Source organism: Ailuropoda melanoleuca, chromosome 5, assembly GCF_002007445.2.
Source record: "Ailuropoda melanoleuca isolate Jingjing chromosome 5, ASM200744v2, whole genome shotgun sequence".
Taxonomy (NCBI): domain Eukaryota; kingdom Metazoa; phylum Chordata; class Mammalia; order Carnivora; family Ursidae; genus Ailuropoda; species Ailuropoda melanoleuca.
Window position 1 is genome coordinate 62019501 of NC_048222.1, and position 14603 is coordinate 62034103.

The following is a 14603-nucleotide window of genomic DNA, read 5'->3' on the forward strand; positions in this document are numbered from 1 at the left end:
ATGGAAGGAGCCGAGATGCCCTTCAACAGATGACTGGATTAAGAAGCTGTGGTCCATATATACAATGGAATATTACTCAGCTATCAGAAAGAACGAATTCTCAACATTTGCTGCAACATGGACGGCACTGGAGGAGATAATGCTAAGTGAAATAAGTCAAGCAGAGAAAGACAATTATCATATGATTTCTCTCATCTATGGAACATAAGAACTAGGAGGATCGGTAGGGGAAGAAAGGGATAAAGAAAAGGGGGGTAATCAGAAGGGGGAATGAAACATGAGAGACTATGGACTATGAGAAACAAACTGAAGACTTCAGAGGGGAGGGGGTGGGGGAATGGGATAGACTGGTGATGGGTAGTAAGGAGAGCACGTATTGCATGGTGCACTGGGTGTTATACGCAACTAGAAGCATTAAACTTTACATCGGAATCTGGGGATGTACTGTATGGTGATTAACATAATATAATAAAATAAAATTAAAAAAAAAAAAAGAAGATTGTGTAGGAGAAAACCTAGATAACCCTGGTTATGCAGTGGCTTTTTAGATACAACGCCAAAGGTACACCCCATTAAAGAAATAATTGGTAAGTTGGACTTCATTACAATAAAAAACTTCTGCTCTGCAAAAAGACGGTGTTGAGAATGAAAAGACAAGCCACAAACTAAGAGAAAATATACAAAAGACTCGTCTGATTTACTGTTACATAAAATAACAGACAACTGTTAACAGCTCAACAATAAGAAAATGAACAACCTGATTAAAAATAAGCAAAAGACACCTCACAGATATCACAGGTCTACAGATGGCAAGTAAGCATATGAAAAGATGTTCAGTATCATAAGTCATTAGGGAATTGCAAATTAAAAGAGTAAGATATCACTACGAACCCAATAGAATAGTTAAAATCCAAAACACTGACAACACTGAGTACTGGTGAGGATGTAGAGCAACAGGAATTCTCATTTGTTGCCGAAAGGAAGGAATTCCATGCCATTTCAAGATACCGTTTGGCACTTTCTTACAAAGCTAAACATACTCCTACCATATGATGCAGCAGTCATTCTCCTTGGTATCTACCCAAATGAGCTGAAAACCTGTGTCCATACAGAAACCTACACACAGATGTTTATAGCAGCTTTATAATTTCCAAAATTTGGAAGCAACCACGTGCTTTTCAATGGGTGAATGAGTAAATAAACTGTGGTACATCCAGACAGTGGAATATTCTTGAGCCAAAAAGGAGCAAGCATTCAAACAATGAAGAGGCATGGAGGAAGCTTAAATGTGTATCACTTCACGAAAGAAGCAGATCTGAAAAGGCTACATACTATATGAATCCAACTACAATTGACCCTTGAACGACACCAGTTTGAACTGAGAAGGTCTACTTATATGGGGTTTTTTTCCCAATAAATGCGGTATAGTACTATAAATGTATTTTCCCTTATGATTTTCTTAATAAATTTTCTTTTCTCTAGCTTACTTTATTTGTAAGACTATAACATGTAGCATATATATATATATATATATATATATAAAATACAATTATAAAATATGTGTTAGTTGATTAGATATGTTATCAGTAAGGTTTCCAGTCAACAGGCTGTTGGTAAGGTTTTTAGAGCTTCAAAAGCTACAGGTATGGATAGATTTTTGACTGTGCCAGGGGTCAGCACCCTTAGCCCCTGGTGTTGTTCAAGGGTCAGCTGTAGATGACATTCTGGAAAAGGCAAAGCTTTGGAGACGGTAAAAACATCCATGATTGCCAGAAGTTAGGGGAGAGAGATGGATGAATAGGCAGAGCACAGAGGATTTTTAGGGCAGTGAAACTACTCTCTATGATACTATAATAGTGAATACATGTTATACATTTGTGAAAACCTATAGAATGTACACCACCGGGAATGAACCCTAATGGTAACTGTGGACCTTGGATGGTAATGATGTGTCAGTATAGGTTCATTGATTGTAACAGATGTACCACTCTGGTGCTGGATCTCGATAATCAGGGATGATGATGGATGTGTGGGGAAAGCAAGTATATGGGAACTCTGTGCTTTCCATTCAGTTTTGTAATGAACCTAAAGCTGCTTTAAAAAATAGTTTATTTATTTAAAAAAATCTTATTACATGGGTATTTGCATTTGTCAAAACTCATTAAATGGTACTTTTAATATTTGTATGTTTCATTTCATATAAAATTTACCTCAATCATGTACAAATTAACTCTTATATTTAAATTGGAAATATCAATATGATAATATATTTTCCTCTATTTAAAAAAGTGTGTATTTCCTGGATGCCTGGGTGGCTCAGTCAGTTAAGCATCTGCCTTTGGCTCAGGTCATGATCCCAGGGTCCTGGAATCAAGCCCTGAGTCCGGCTCCCTGCTCGGCAGAGAGCCTGCTTCTCCCTCTGGCTCTGCTTCTCCCCGTGCTTGTGCTCTCTGTCTCTCTCTGTCTGTCAAATAAATAAATAAAATCTTAAAAAAAAATAATAAACTACCCATTTATATCCTTTAAAAAAACAAAAAATAAATTTAAAGTGTGCATTTCCTGAAGACATCCTAATTGGAAAGAAGAAAAACTAGCAATATCCAACATGGACGGGACTGGAGGAGATAATGCTAAGCGAAATCAGTCAAGCAGAGAAAGACAATTATATGGTTTCACTCATTTATGGTACATAAGAAGTAGAAAGATCAGTAGGAGAAGAAAGGGAAGAAGAAAGGGGGGGTAAACAGAAGGAGGAATGAACCATGAGAGACTATGGACTCGGGGAAACAAACTGAGGGCTTCAGAGGGGAGGCAGGGGGAAATGGGATAGGCTGGTGATGGGTATTAAGGAGGGCACGTATTGCATGGAGCACTGGGTGTTATATGCAAGTAAGGAATCATGGAACTTTACATCGAAAACTAGGGATGTACTGTATGGTTACTAACATAATATAATAAATATTAAATTAAAAAAATAATAAAAATAAAATAAAATATCCAGCCAAAGTAAAAGACTCGGGGTAATTTTAATTGTTGCCTTTCAGATGAATTAATGTATATTTTTTAAAAGCATTTTTAAAACGAGAGTACTGTTCAAATGGGCTGTAACCATCTGTCATGTTGAACTACAAGGTTGGCATTTTAACTTCAGTGGCTTACCCAGAGTTTTAACCTAAGTTGGGTGAGTTAGCAATTGCTGGAAAGGGTTAGGATGGTTCTCCTTAAGGATAGATTAATGGAGGAAAATTACCTTACAAGGTTCTTTTTAATGTGTTTCATTGCTTGAGCATAAAGGCAGGACAGCGACCTACTTCTTTCCTCGAGGCTGAATTTCTGCCTGTTAGCTAAGACTCCTAGGAACTCAGAGCAGATGACCACTAATTTCTTTATCTGGTCATATTACAATGAGATAAATATTTATTTATTTTTAAAAGATTGATTGATTTGCGAGAAGGAGAGAGAGAATCTCAAGCAGACTCCCTGCTGAGCACAGAGCCTGATGTGGCGCTCGATCTCATGACCCTTAAGATCATGACCGGAGCCAAAACCAAGATTTGGACACTTGACCAACTGTGCCACCCAGACACCCTGAGAAAAATATTTATTAAATATCCATGTGATTCTGCCGTATTTATTTCTTTACCTAACACACTGATAAAGTTTACCCAACAGTTTTAATATTTAAAATCAGGTATTTAGATTGAGAACAAGGAAAAGAACCTCAGTTGATTTGACGTTGTTTATTATCCTAGAACCATGAAATTGAAGTGTAATTTATAAATTGAATAGCAAATTCATAGATTTATCTTTCAGAATTTCTTTTTCAGACCTTCCCCTTGCTCAGGTTCAAGAAGAGAGTGAAGAGGCTCGTTCTGCATCTTCTTTCTTGGCAGAAATTTCTCAATATACAAATGGGTGAGTAGCAGTCCATTAGTCCACCCTATGTGAGTATTGATTTAATAATTCCACCTCTTAGTTCAGCTGTTTGGTGGAATAATTTTTGAACCATTTTAATTCCAGTTTTTAAAAATCAGGTAAGGGCTTTTGAAATAACAGCTACCCATTTGTTTGTTTTTGAGATTGAAACAAGTTTGGATACATCTTTACTCTTGTAAATTGTTCTGGGAACATAGGCAAAAAATGATAGAATTTTAACAAGTGGCATCATTTCGAATTTAAATGTAGAAAACAGAAAATAGGTCATCCTTTTAAAGCAATCTGTACAGTTGATGCACTTAACTAACTAGAGATTTTTTAAGACTGTTCTCTAACATGTGAAATACATTGGCAGTGCAGAGGCTAAAACCAAAAGTATAATAGGAGTGCCCCACTGAGCTCCACCTGCTACCAAACTCTCTCCTCTTTGTTTTCACCTTCTTCATCAGTTTTTAGTTGGGTTTTCTGTTTCATTTTGTTTTTTAGTTTAGGGACTGAAGGTAGGGGGTGTGCAGAAAAGAGAGAGAGAGAGTGTGTGTGTGTGTGTGTGTGTGTTACTAGACTTTATTTTTTAGAGCTGTTTTAGGTTTACAGAAAAATTGAACAGAAAGTACAAACCGTTCCCATTACTCCCTCCCCTCACTGATTTCTCCTGTGATTAACATCTTGCATCAGTAGATTTGTTAAAGATGATAAAGTAGTATCAATACATTGTTATTAGCTAAAGTCTGTAGTTTACATTAGGGTTCACTCTTTGTGTGGTAGCATTGTTAAGTATCATATAGAATTGTTTCATTGTCCTATGAATCACCAATTTGAATTCAGAAATCAAAGTATTAATTTTTTTAGCTAACTTCTTTTGTTAGTTATTGATAAATATATCTGGTTCACCTTTCATCATAAGGGTTAGGAAAATGAAGATAATAGTTATTGCTTTAAAAATCTGCATGGTAAAAATTTTTTAAAAAAAGAGATCAAAAAATAAAAAAATAAAAATCTGCATGGTAAATGATGCAAAATCTGTGGTTTTCTTTAGGAAACTTTTAGAAGATTTAAAGACGGAAGCTACTGCCAGTTAAATATTTTGTATTAAATGGATAAAAAATAAAGATTTAGCTATGTTTTTAAAAGGGAATGTGTCTAGACTTTTAGTCTGATCAGTATTCTGTTGTGGAATTCTTGGCTCTTAGCTGCATTGGGTGTGGTGTTCCTGGCTGGTATTTGTGGGTCTCACTGAAGAATGGTATCACCCCTTACCTTCGCTGTGCTGCATTGTTTTTCCACTATTTACTTGGAGTAACTCCACCTGAAGAACTGCTAACCAGTAAGTAGGAAAATAAAATTCCAGAGTAGCAAATAAGGGATTTTTTCCCTTATCTTCAACCTCAAAAATATAAGGTGGGGACAGGCAAAATCAATTCTCTATATCTCTTTCATCAGCGTTCACTCCCAACATATGTGCCCCTGCCATGGTGTAGGTTAAACGTGAGACCAAAAATGAGATTAGCCTCATAATATGCAAAACCTACTCATGGCTCCTATCTGTGTATAGTTCAGGTACTTGAGCTTATAAAATGTCTGCACACAGAATATAACTGAAAGGATATGCAAAAAATTAGAAACATTGGTTACCTTAGGGAAGAGAACGTTTTGGCTAAGTAGGAGGAAAACTTTATTGTATACTCTGTTAGTTGAATTTTTAACATAAGACTATTAAAAGAACTACAGTGCTGCTAGGAGAGGCCTGTTGAGACAAACCAAGGACACGTATATCTGAGCAACAATCATTTCCTTTCTTCTTTACTTGCCTTAAATCTAGATCAAAGTAGGCAGGCTTCCTTGTGGCTTTGTATGGGTAAAAATCAGAACGTTTGTATGATTTTGAAAGTATCACCAAAATTGTTCATTGTTGCTTTTGTCCTTTGCGATTAAGCTGAACAGGTCAGCTTTACTGGCTGTCAGCTTCTTGAACTCAGTTCAGTAGGGCTTATTTGATCTGGGTTTGTTCTAATTCTATATACAGGCATGCCTTGCTTTATTGTGCTTCGCAGATACTCTGTTTTTTACAGATTGGAGGTTTGTGGCAAGCAAGTCTGTCAGCACCATTTTTCTAAGAGCATTTGCTCACTTCATGTCTGCGTCACATTTTTATTATCCTTGCAATATTTCAAATTTTTTCATTATTATTTTATTTGGTAGGGTGATCTGTGTGATTGATTATGACTTGCTGAAAGCTCAGATGATAGTATTTTTTAGCAGTATTTTTTAATTAAGGTCAGTACATTATTGTTTTAGACATATTGCTATTGCACACTAAATAGACTACAGTCTAGTAGAAACAACTTTAATAAGCCCTGGGAAGCCAGAAATTCACTTGACTAGCTTCACTGCAATACTGGCTTTATTGTGGCAGTCTAGAACTGAACCCACAGTTATCTCCACAGTATGCCTCTAAATGGGGAGCTACTTTCCAGGTAGTTGCCAGTACAGATCTGTTGTTTGCATTTTTAGAAAATCATGTATAAATTTATCTAGTCGGTGCTGTAATACAACAGTGAATAAGATTAAGTCTTTCATTGGGAGGAGACTAAATGTATACAGATAAATGTATATATTATAATGTCAAGTGGTGATAAGTGCTACCAAGAAAAATAAAGCAGGTCATGGGGATAGAGTGCTGGGCTGGAGTAATACTTTTAGTAGATAGTCATAGAAGACTTCTCTTTGAGGACACTTGGAGCAAAGAGATGTTGAAATAAAGATGGGGTTGAACTGGACAGAGAGTTGAAGGAAGAGTATTCCTAAGCAGAAGGAACACTAAAGGCAAAGGCTTTTGCTTGACATCATCAAAGAATAATGAAGAGATTAGTGTAGCTGAAGCAGAATGAACAGGGTGAGGGTGGTAGGAGATGAGGTTCAAGAGGCAGCCAGGGGCAGATCATATAGGGCCTTTACGCCATGATAAGGACTTTGTGTTTTGTACCTTGTGGTGGTGTGGCATTGGAGAAACCTCATCAGGAGAGTGAATCAGATTTGCATTTTGAAAGGATCACTGTGGCTCATTTGTCACCCAGTTTTATAGGGTATAGAAATGTACATAAACAATGAAGAAATTCTATTCACAGGTTGACCAGGTAAGAATAATGTGCTTATTAAATGTATTTTTATTCTCTTGCAGATCCTGCAGAAGGAGAGTACGGTGCACTCTGTAGCTATCTATCTTTACCCACAAATTTGTTCCTGCTTTTTCAGGAATATTGGGATACTGTAAGACCCCTTCTCCAGAGGTACTTTGAGAGCAAAATGTCATTGTTGGGTCATTATGCAGTTTGGAAATTTTAAATTAAAATTATTTGCTAAGCTTTTAGATTGATTAGACTTGATTAAAGTAGGTAGCAAAAATATAGGGGACTCCTAATTTGCACACTCAACAAATCAGAGATAAGTCCAGCAGCCATAGGCAGCTGGACTTTCCATTTGACCCACCGTGATTACCGTTCCTTGTACTACTCTTCTCCCAGCTGCCGTTTCTTGCCAGTTGTAAATCGTCGGGCAGGCTGAGTGGGAGGGCGGGAGTCATGTTGTCAGCAGCCACAGAGTCACAGCTAAATACCAAAAGAAGCCAAATTGGGGCGATAGTTATATCCAAAACAGTAGCATATCTCACATGGTAGCACATGTTTCTGGAGGGTGCCTGAGGAGGAATAAAGAAGTCATTTGGTGGATCAAAATGTATTTTTTGGGAAAGGTGTGTCTTTTTTCCAGAAAAGCCTTCTTTCTACGCCATTATTTACTGACCCTCCTGATCACTGTCTACCTTCCTAACCTCTAGTGTCCTTCCCTATCTTTGCCTCTACCATTTTCCATTTCTTTTTTTTGGAAATAGAATTGACATATAGCATTGTTTTAATAATCAGTTCTCACTGTTATTCTTATTTTATTATCCCTATTGAAGATTCTGGCGCCCACTTCCAACATGTGTTTAGGGGAGGGTGTTTTGGCCATACATCCAGGAAGCAGTTCTCTGACACCAGCTGGGTGTCCTATAATTCAACTCAATTCTGACACTATCTACCTGGAGATAGCATCAGATCCCACAGGTTAAGTGTTCCGTCATGTAAGACTGACACGCTTACACACAGACACATTTCAGAGAGGTGCTACTAGCAAGTCCAAGGTTATCACCTGTGATTCTGACCATTAGGACAAAGACTCCATCGACCCCTGCTTAGGTTCAGTTAATTTGCTAGAGCAGCTCACAGAACTCAGAGAAGCATTTTACTTACTAGATCACCAGTTTATTATAACTGAGTATAACTCAGGAACAGCCAGATGGAAGAGATACATAGGGCAAGATATGGGGAAAGGGAGCTCAGGTTCTATACTCCCTGAACGCACCACTTTCCCCAAATCACCACGTATTCACCAGTGTGGAAGTTCTGCAAAGCCTGTCATATTGGTGTTTTTTGGAGGCTATATTACGTGGGCACGATTGATTAAGTCATTAGCCGTTAGTGATTGATTCATCCTCTAGCCCCTCTCCCCTCCCTGGAGGTTGAAGTAAGCTGAAAGTTCCAAATGGTTGGTTCTCCTGGCAACCAGCCCCCAAAGACATCTTTTGTCATTCTTATCACTTAGGAAAGTCCAAGGGTTTAGGAGCCCTGTGCCCGGAACTGGGTTGAAGACCATATACATAGATTTCTTGTTATATATCACATTATCACACCCATGATTTCCTTAATCTTTTCAATTTTCTGCCTTTATCTTTCTCCTTTTTCTTTATCAGTGTCTTTTTCCCCTCCATGCCCATGTCAGAATTTGTGTGAATGTCTCCTTGTCTCCTGCTGCCTTTTCTGTGCCCTCATCTCTTCTTTTAGGTTCTTCCCTGTGTATTTCATTTCTTACAAGGTGTTCTAATCTCCAGGGTGATTAAATGAATTAAAATGGATCCCAAAAGATCACTGTCATGCTTTGTGTTGACTACAATTACAGTAGGTTATACTAATTTTACTTGTATATTCTGGGAGTCAGTACCTTTTGAACTTGCTATTCTAGGTTAATGATAAAAATTCAAACTTTGAAACAGAATGTCCTTGCCCTTTACCATTCCTGGCCCTTCTTGTCTCAGAGCCTTACCTGAGTTCTCTGTAGTACAGGGAACTGAGACTTGCAGGCCATATTTCCCAGTCTTTCTTGTCAGTTGGCTTCTGCCTACATTCAGCCTATGGGAGGCACTGGCAGGGTAACAGAGGCCTGAGTGTTCAGGCTACCTCTCTCTGCTTTGTGCAGTGTCTCCGGCAGTGGCAGTAGCTCTTCTCTGGCTCTAGTTCCTGTTAGCCAAGAAGTCCACGGTGGTTCCAGTATCCACCATTGACCCCGGCCCCTGGGCTCTAATAATACCACAATTTCCTTTTGTTCCTCCAGCCTGGGAGAGGTGGTGGCTTCCTATTATTGGCTAATCTTTGGGTTGCCTTGCTTTTTTGTCTCCTGGTTGGCTTCGCAGCCCTTCTGTCACCTTTATTACCAATTCCTGGTATTAAATTCCATCTTCAGAATGGTTTCTGTTTTTCTAGCAAGACCTTGATTGATTAACCCTTTAAAAAAGAGATGAATAGGGGTGCCTGGGTGGCTCGGTTGGTTAAGCGTCTGTCTTTGGCTCAGTTAATGATCCCCTGGGACGAGCCCCGTGTCAGGCTCCCTGCTCGGCCAGGAGCCTTCTTCTCCCTCTTCTCCCTGCCTGTGTTCTCTCTCACTATCTTTGTCTCTCTCTCTCTCAAATAAATAAAAAAAATATTTTTTAAAAAATAAAAATTAAGAAGAGACGCATTAAAGAAAGGGGGAAAATAAATAGGCAGACAGAAAAATGAAGGGAAGAAAAGCAAAGGGGTACGATGTGAGATAGAAATCTAGCAGAGAGAAGGGACAGAAAGATTTGGAGCAGGTAGCTCATTGATGAGCACTGCACTGAATTTGTGATAACGTGTTTGCTTTTCTCTTGGCTCCCCATATAGGTGGTGCGCAGATCCTGTATTACTAAACTGTTTGAAGCAAAAAAGCACCGTAGTCAGGTTGGTTTTACTTCTCAATCCTTTTCCCCCCATCTACAGGTTGTGTTTCCAAAAGTAGTTGGTTTGTGGAACATGCTTTGGTCTTCTTCATTCTCACTCAGTACATTGTTTCCTACATTTCTGTTCGGTCTTTACCAGAAATTGGATTCATCCTACAATTGCTTTTTTTCTTGGAGTGGCTATCCTTTCCCTCTTAAATTGTTTGACTCCACCAGCTCCTCTTCCTTAAGCTCGTACATGTTTATTAAAAGGCACAGGAGGAGATGGCATCTTGGAACTGCCGATTTATTAAAATCAGAAGGTAGTAACAGTATTCTTATATACCACTTTTTTTCCTTTTGAGAATAGAGTAAGATATAAATAGAACTATTCCCTCTTCCCCTTCCCTTCTGATTTATGTACTTAGAGACTGCCCAGCAAAATTGTTCTTCAGCCCTCCTCTCTCCCTTAAGTTATGGCTTAACCAAAATCCACCTCTTCCTCAAAGACCAGTTCAAATGTGACCTCCCGTAAGTCTTCCCTAGTAATATCCTCTCAGATGTGTGTGTGCACGTGTGCCTGCCAGCACCACAAAGCACTAAGCAGTAAACTCACCAGGGCCCAGACTGCATGCTTATTTTCTTTGTATCCTCTCCAGGGCCTGCTTTATATTTTGTATGTGTCTAATTTTTATTCCAGTTGAACTGCATCAGTAAACAAGCAGAGGAATTGACTCCCAACCTTAAATGCTAACATCAGTACCATTTTCCATGGCTAAAGCAAACATTGTGACACAATGTGCATTTGCCACCTTCTCTTCTCATCTTTCTTACCTCTTGAACTTCCTTCCCCTTTACTGTAAATGTACATATGCTACCTACTCCTTAACCCAACTTTAGTGATTTAGAAATTATAGATCCAGCTTTTATAACTTAGATATATATTATTAAAATCACCAAGAAAAGAAAGAGTAGAGAGAAAAGTTTAAAAGATGAGTATCTATTTTAAAACTGTTAATCTCACACAATTTTTCCTTTATTTCAGTTCATTGTGTGCCTTTTAGACAACTACTATTTCTTCAGTATGGTGCTAAAATATTTTGGGAGAGTTAAAAGACCTAACACATACAGCTTTTTGGTCATGGGTAATTTACAATCTAATTATGTACATTAAACTAAAGACATAAAATAAAGTAGTGTACGGAATATACTGTTAATGCTATAGAAATTTAAAGAGTAAAAGATTCTTAATGATGCAAAGTTAGTCTTAGAGGAGATAATTTTTAGCTGAACATAAAAGGAATTATAGATTTAAGTTGACTGGGGGGCACCTGGGTGGCTCAGTCTGTTAAGCATCTGCCTTTGGCTTGGGTGGTGATCTCGGGGTCCTGGGATCAAGTGCCACATCAGGTTCTCCCCGCTCATCGGCGAGTCTGCTTCTCCCTCTCCCTCTGTGATCTGTCTTGCTTTTTATTTTTTCAAATAAAAAAAATAAATTTTTAAAAAGAATTTAAGTTGATTGGGGTTTGAGGATAGAATTTCCACATTATTCAGATGGCCTTCCCGGGGCATGCATGCAAGGCTTTAATTGTATCTGTATTGTAAGAATGAATAATAATATTTGCAAACATGTTATCAAATACTAAGTATATTATGTTTCACTTCAATATCTTATTGAGTTCTCAACAGCTGTGAGGTTCCTCCATACTATTATTTATATTTAGCATTTCTTAAATCAACATGAGTCTTTATATTTCTCTCCCCCCGCCACTTCAGAAATGTTTTATTAAATTGATGGTATGCCTTATGACTGAGAAAGCATAATATATCCATCTCTGTTTACAGACCAGGAAATACAGGCTGAGGTTCAGTGACTTGTCACCTATCAGAGAATTTAGGATTTATAAGGAGGTTGTCTGATTTCAGAGGCTGTGTTCTTAACAACATCTTTATATTACCTTCCTATCCATCATGGAAATCCAGCTACAACAATTTAGTCTCAGGAAATAGTGAGAGTTGAGTTTGGAAAGGAAACCAGATGATGAAAGATTTCAAATTCTAGGCTGAGAAACTTGGATTTAATGTAGTCAACAGGAGGAATTACTATGGGTTTCAAGTATGGATCCTTTTGTTATTTTTAAAAACTCTTCTATTACTTGGTCAATTTTTGACATGGGCTTATTTACTCAGAAGTAAAATTGTCTTTTAAATTACATTTCTAGATACCCTAGAAAAAGAAATAGTTTGATAGAGCTTCCTGATGACTATAGCTGCCTCCTAAATCAAGCTTCTCATTTCAGGTAAGAAGAAATAAATTTCTAAAAAATTTTTAAGCTTGCAATTGATATGTACCACCACTAGCAAACTTTTTTTTAAAGTGACCACTGAGCATCCTTTATAACAGTGATTGTCAATTTCTTTTTTATTATTGAGGTGAGGCCCATAAAACATACAATTAATGATGATAAAGTATACAATTCAGTGCTGTTTAGTGTATTCACAGTGTTGTGCAACCACCACCTCTCTCTAGTTTCAAAGCTTTTTCATCATGCCAGAGAAACACCTGTATCCACTAAGTAATCACTCCCCATTTCTCTCTTTCCTGATCCCCTGGTAACCAATAATCTCCTTTCTTTCTCTATGGATCTGCCTACTCTGGATATATCATATAAAAGGAGTCATATATTATATGACCTTTTGTGTCTGGCTTCTTTCACTTAGTAGGGCTTTTGAGGTCATCCAAGTTGTAGCATGTGTTCAGTCCTTTCTTGGCTAAGTAACGTTTCACTGTAGGGACGCCTGGCTGGCTTAGTCAGTGGATTATGTGGCTCTTGATCTTAGGGTTGTGAGTTTTAGCCCCTTGTTAGTTATAGACATTACTTAAAAATAAAATCTTAAGCATAATAATAATAATATTCCAGAGTGTGTTTATCCATTTATCCACTGATGAGCATTTAGGTTGTTCCCCCCTTTTAACTATTAAGAATAATACTGTAAACATTCATGTACAAGTTTCCATGTGGACATATATTTTCATTTCTCTTAGGTATATATTCCTAGAAGTAGAATTGCTGGGTCATTATGGTAATTCTATGTTTAAATCTTTGAGTAACCACTAACTGTTTTCCATAATTTTGCCTTTTTACATTCCCATCAGCAATATAAGAGGACTCCTATTTTTCACATCCTTGTCAACACTTGTTGTTTTCTATTTTCTTAAAGCCATCCTAGTCGGTATAAAATGGTAGCTCATTGTGGTTTGATATACATTTTCTAATGACCACTGATGTTAAACATCTTTTCATGTGCTTGTTGGACATTTGTATATGTTCTTTGGAGAAATGTCTGTTCAAGTCCTTTGCCCACCTTGTAATTGGACTGTCTGTTTGTTGTTGAGTTGTAAGAGTTCTTTATATTGAAGGGGAGGAAAACTCTTCCTTTCTTCCCTCTGGGTTCTTTGGCCAAATAATTAAATTGACATAAGACAGATTAATAGGAGAAAAGTTTAATTTTGCATATATCAGAGCTCATAGAAGTATGAGACTCAGAGAAGTGACTGGGTTTATACCTTTTAGTCAAAGAAACAATTTTTTGTGAAGATATGACAAAACAAAGCGGTTAGGCTTGGAGTACCAAATTAATGAAGAAGTAAGAGAGTTTGTTTATACAGCGTTCTTGACCTTCAATTCCCTATCTCTGGCAGTAATGGTACTCTTTCTATCCTTCTGGTACAGGTGGGATACCTTCATATGGGAGATTTATTTCCTGCTTTCAGGAGATCAAATGAGAGTCAGAGAGTCCTTTTTGCACCTGCTGTTTCTTAAGTAACTTTAATTCAAAATAATCAGTATGTCAAAATGGCATATTTTGGGGTGGCCTCTTCTGTTCTCTTTCAATATATTCTGGATATTCAGCCCTTACCAGATTTTTATTTTGCCAAATTTTCTCCTATTCTGTAGGTTGTGTTTTCATATTCTTTCATACTCTTTATAGTTTTAACTCTATATTTAGTCTGTGGATTTATTTTTTGTTTTGGGTTTTTTTTTTTTTAAGATTTTATTTATTTATTAGAGAGAAGAGAGCCCAAGCAGGGGGAGCAGGAGAGGGAGAAGCAGGCTTCCTGAGCAGGGCGCCTGATGCAGGTCTCGATCCCAGGACCCTGGGATCACAACCTGAGCCAAAGGCAGAGGCTTAACTGACTGAGCCACCCAGGCGCCCCTAGACTGTGGATTTGTTTTGAGTTAATTTTTGGAATGAGACAGGAGATCCAACTTCATTCTTTCTTTCACGTGGTTTCCGATTATCCCAGCACCATTTTTTAAGAGACTGTTGTTCCCTCATTGGATAATCCTGGCACCCACATTGAAAATCAATTGGTCATAGATGTTTGGGTTTCTTTCTAAAATCTAAAGTCTGTTCCACTGGTCTATATGTCTATCCTTATGATAGTACCACACTTTTCAATTACCATAGCTTTGTAGTAAGTTTTGAAATTATAATGTGTCAGCCTTCCAACTTTGTTTTTCTTTTTCAGTGTTGTTTTCACTGTGAATAGGCCAAGCTTTTCTGCTTCTTTATAAGCTTTGTTGTTTTGTTGAGAATTGGACATTTTGATTATTGT

General features: G+C 37.6%; 1 protein-coding gene across 2 annotated transcripts in view; it reads left to right on the forward strand.

Moving 5' to 3' along the window:
* The window catches only part of UBR1 (ubiquitin protein ligase E3 component n-recognin 1), a 133940-nt gene that overhangs the window by 109956 nt on the left and 9381 nt on the right, over positions 1 to 14603 (forward strand). For both annotated transcript variants that reach the window (XM_002913189.4, XM_034661057.1), the window contains exons 40-44: positions 3828 to 3915; positions 5127 to 5260; positions 7115 to 7223; positions 9948 to 10004; positions 12205 to 12282. In XM_002913189.4, coding sequence (XP_002913235.1) covers positions 3828 to 3915; positions 5127 to 5260; positions 7115 to 7223; positions 9948 to 10004; positions 12205 to 12282 — 466 coding nt within the window. The remainder of the gene's footprint in view (positions 1 to 3827; positions 3916 to 5126; positions 5261 to 7114; positions 7224 to 9947; positions 10005 to 12204; positions 12283 to 14603) is intronic.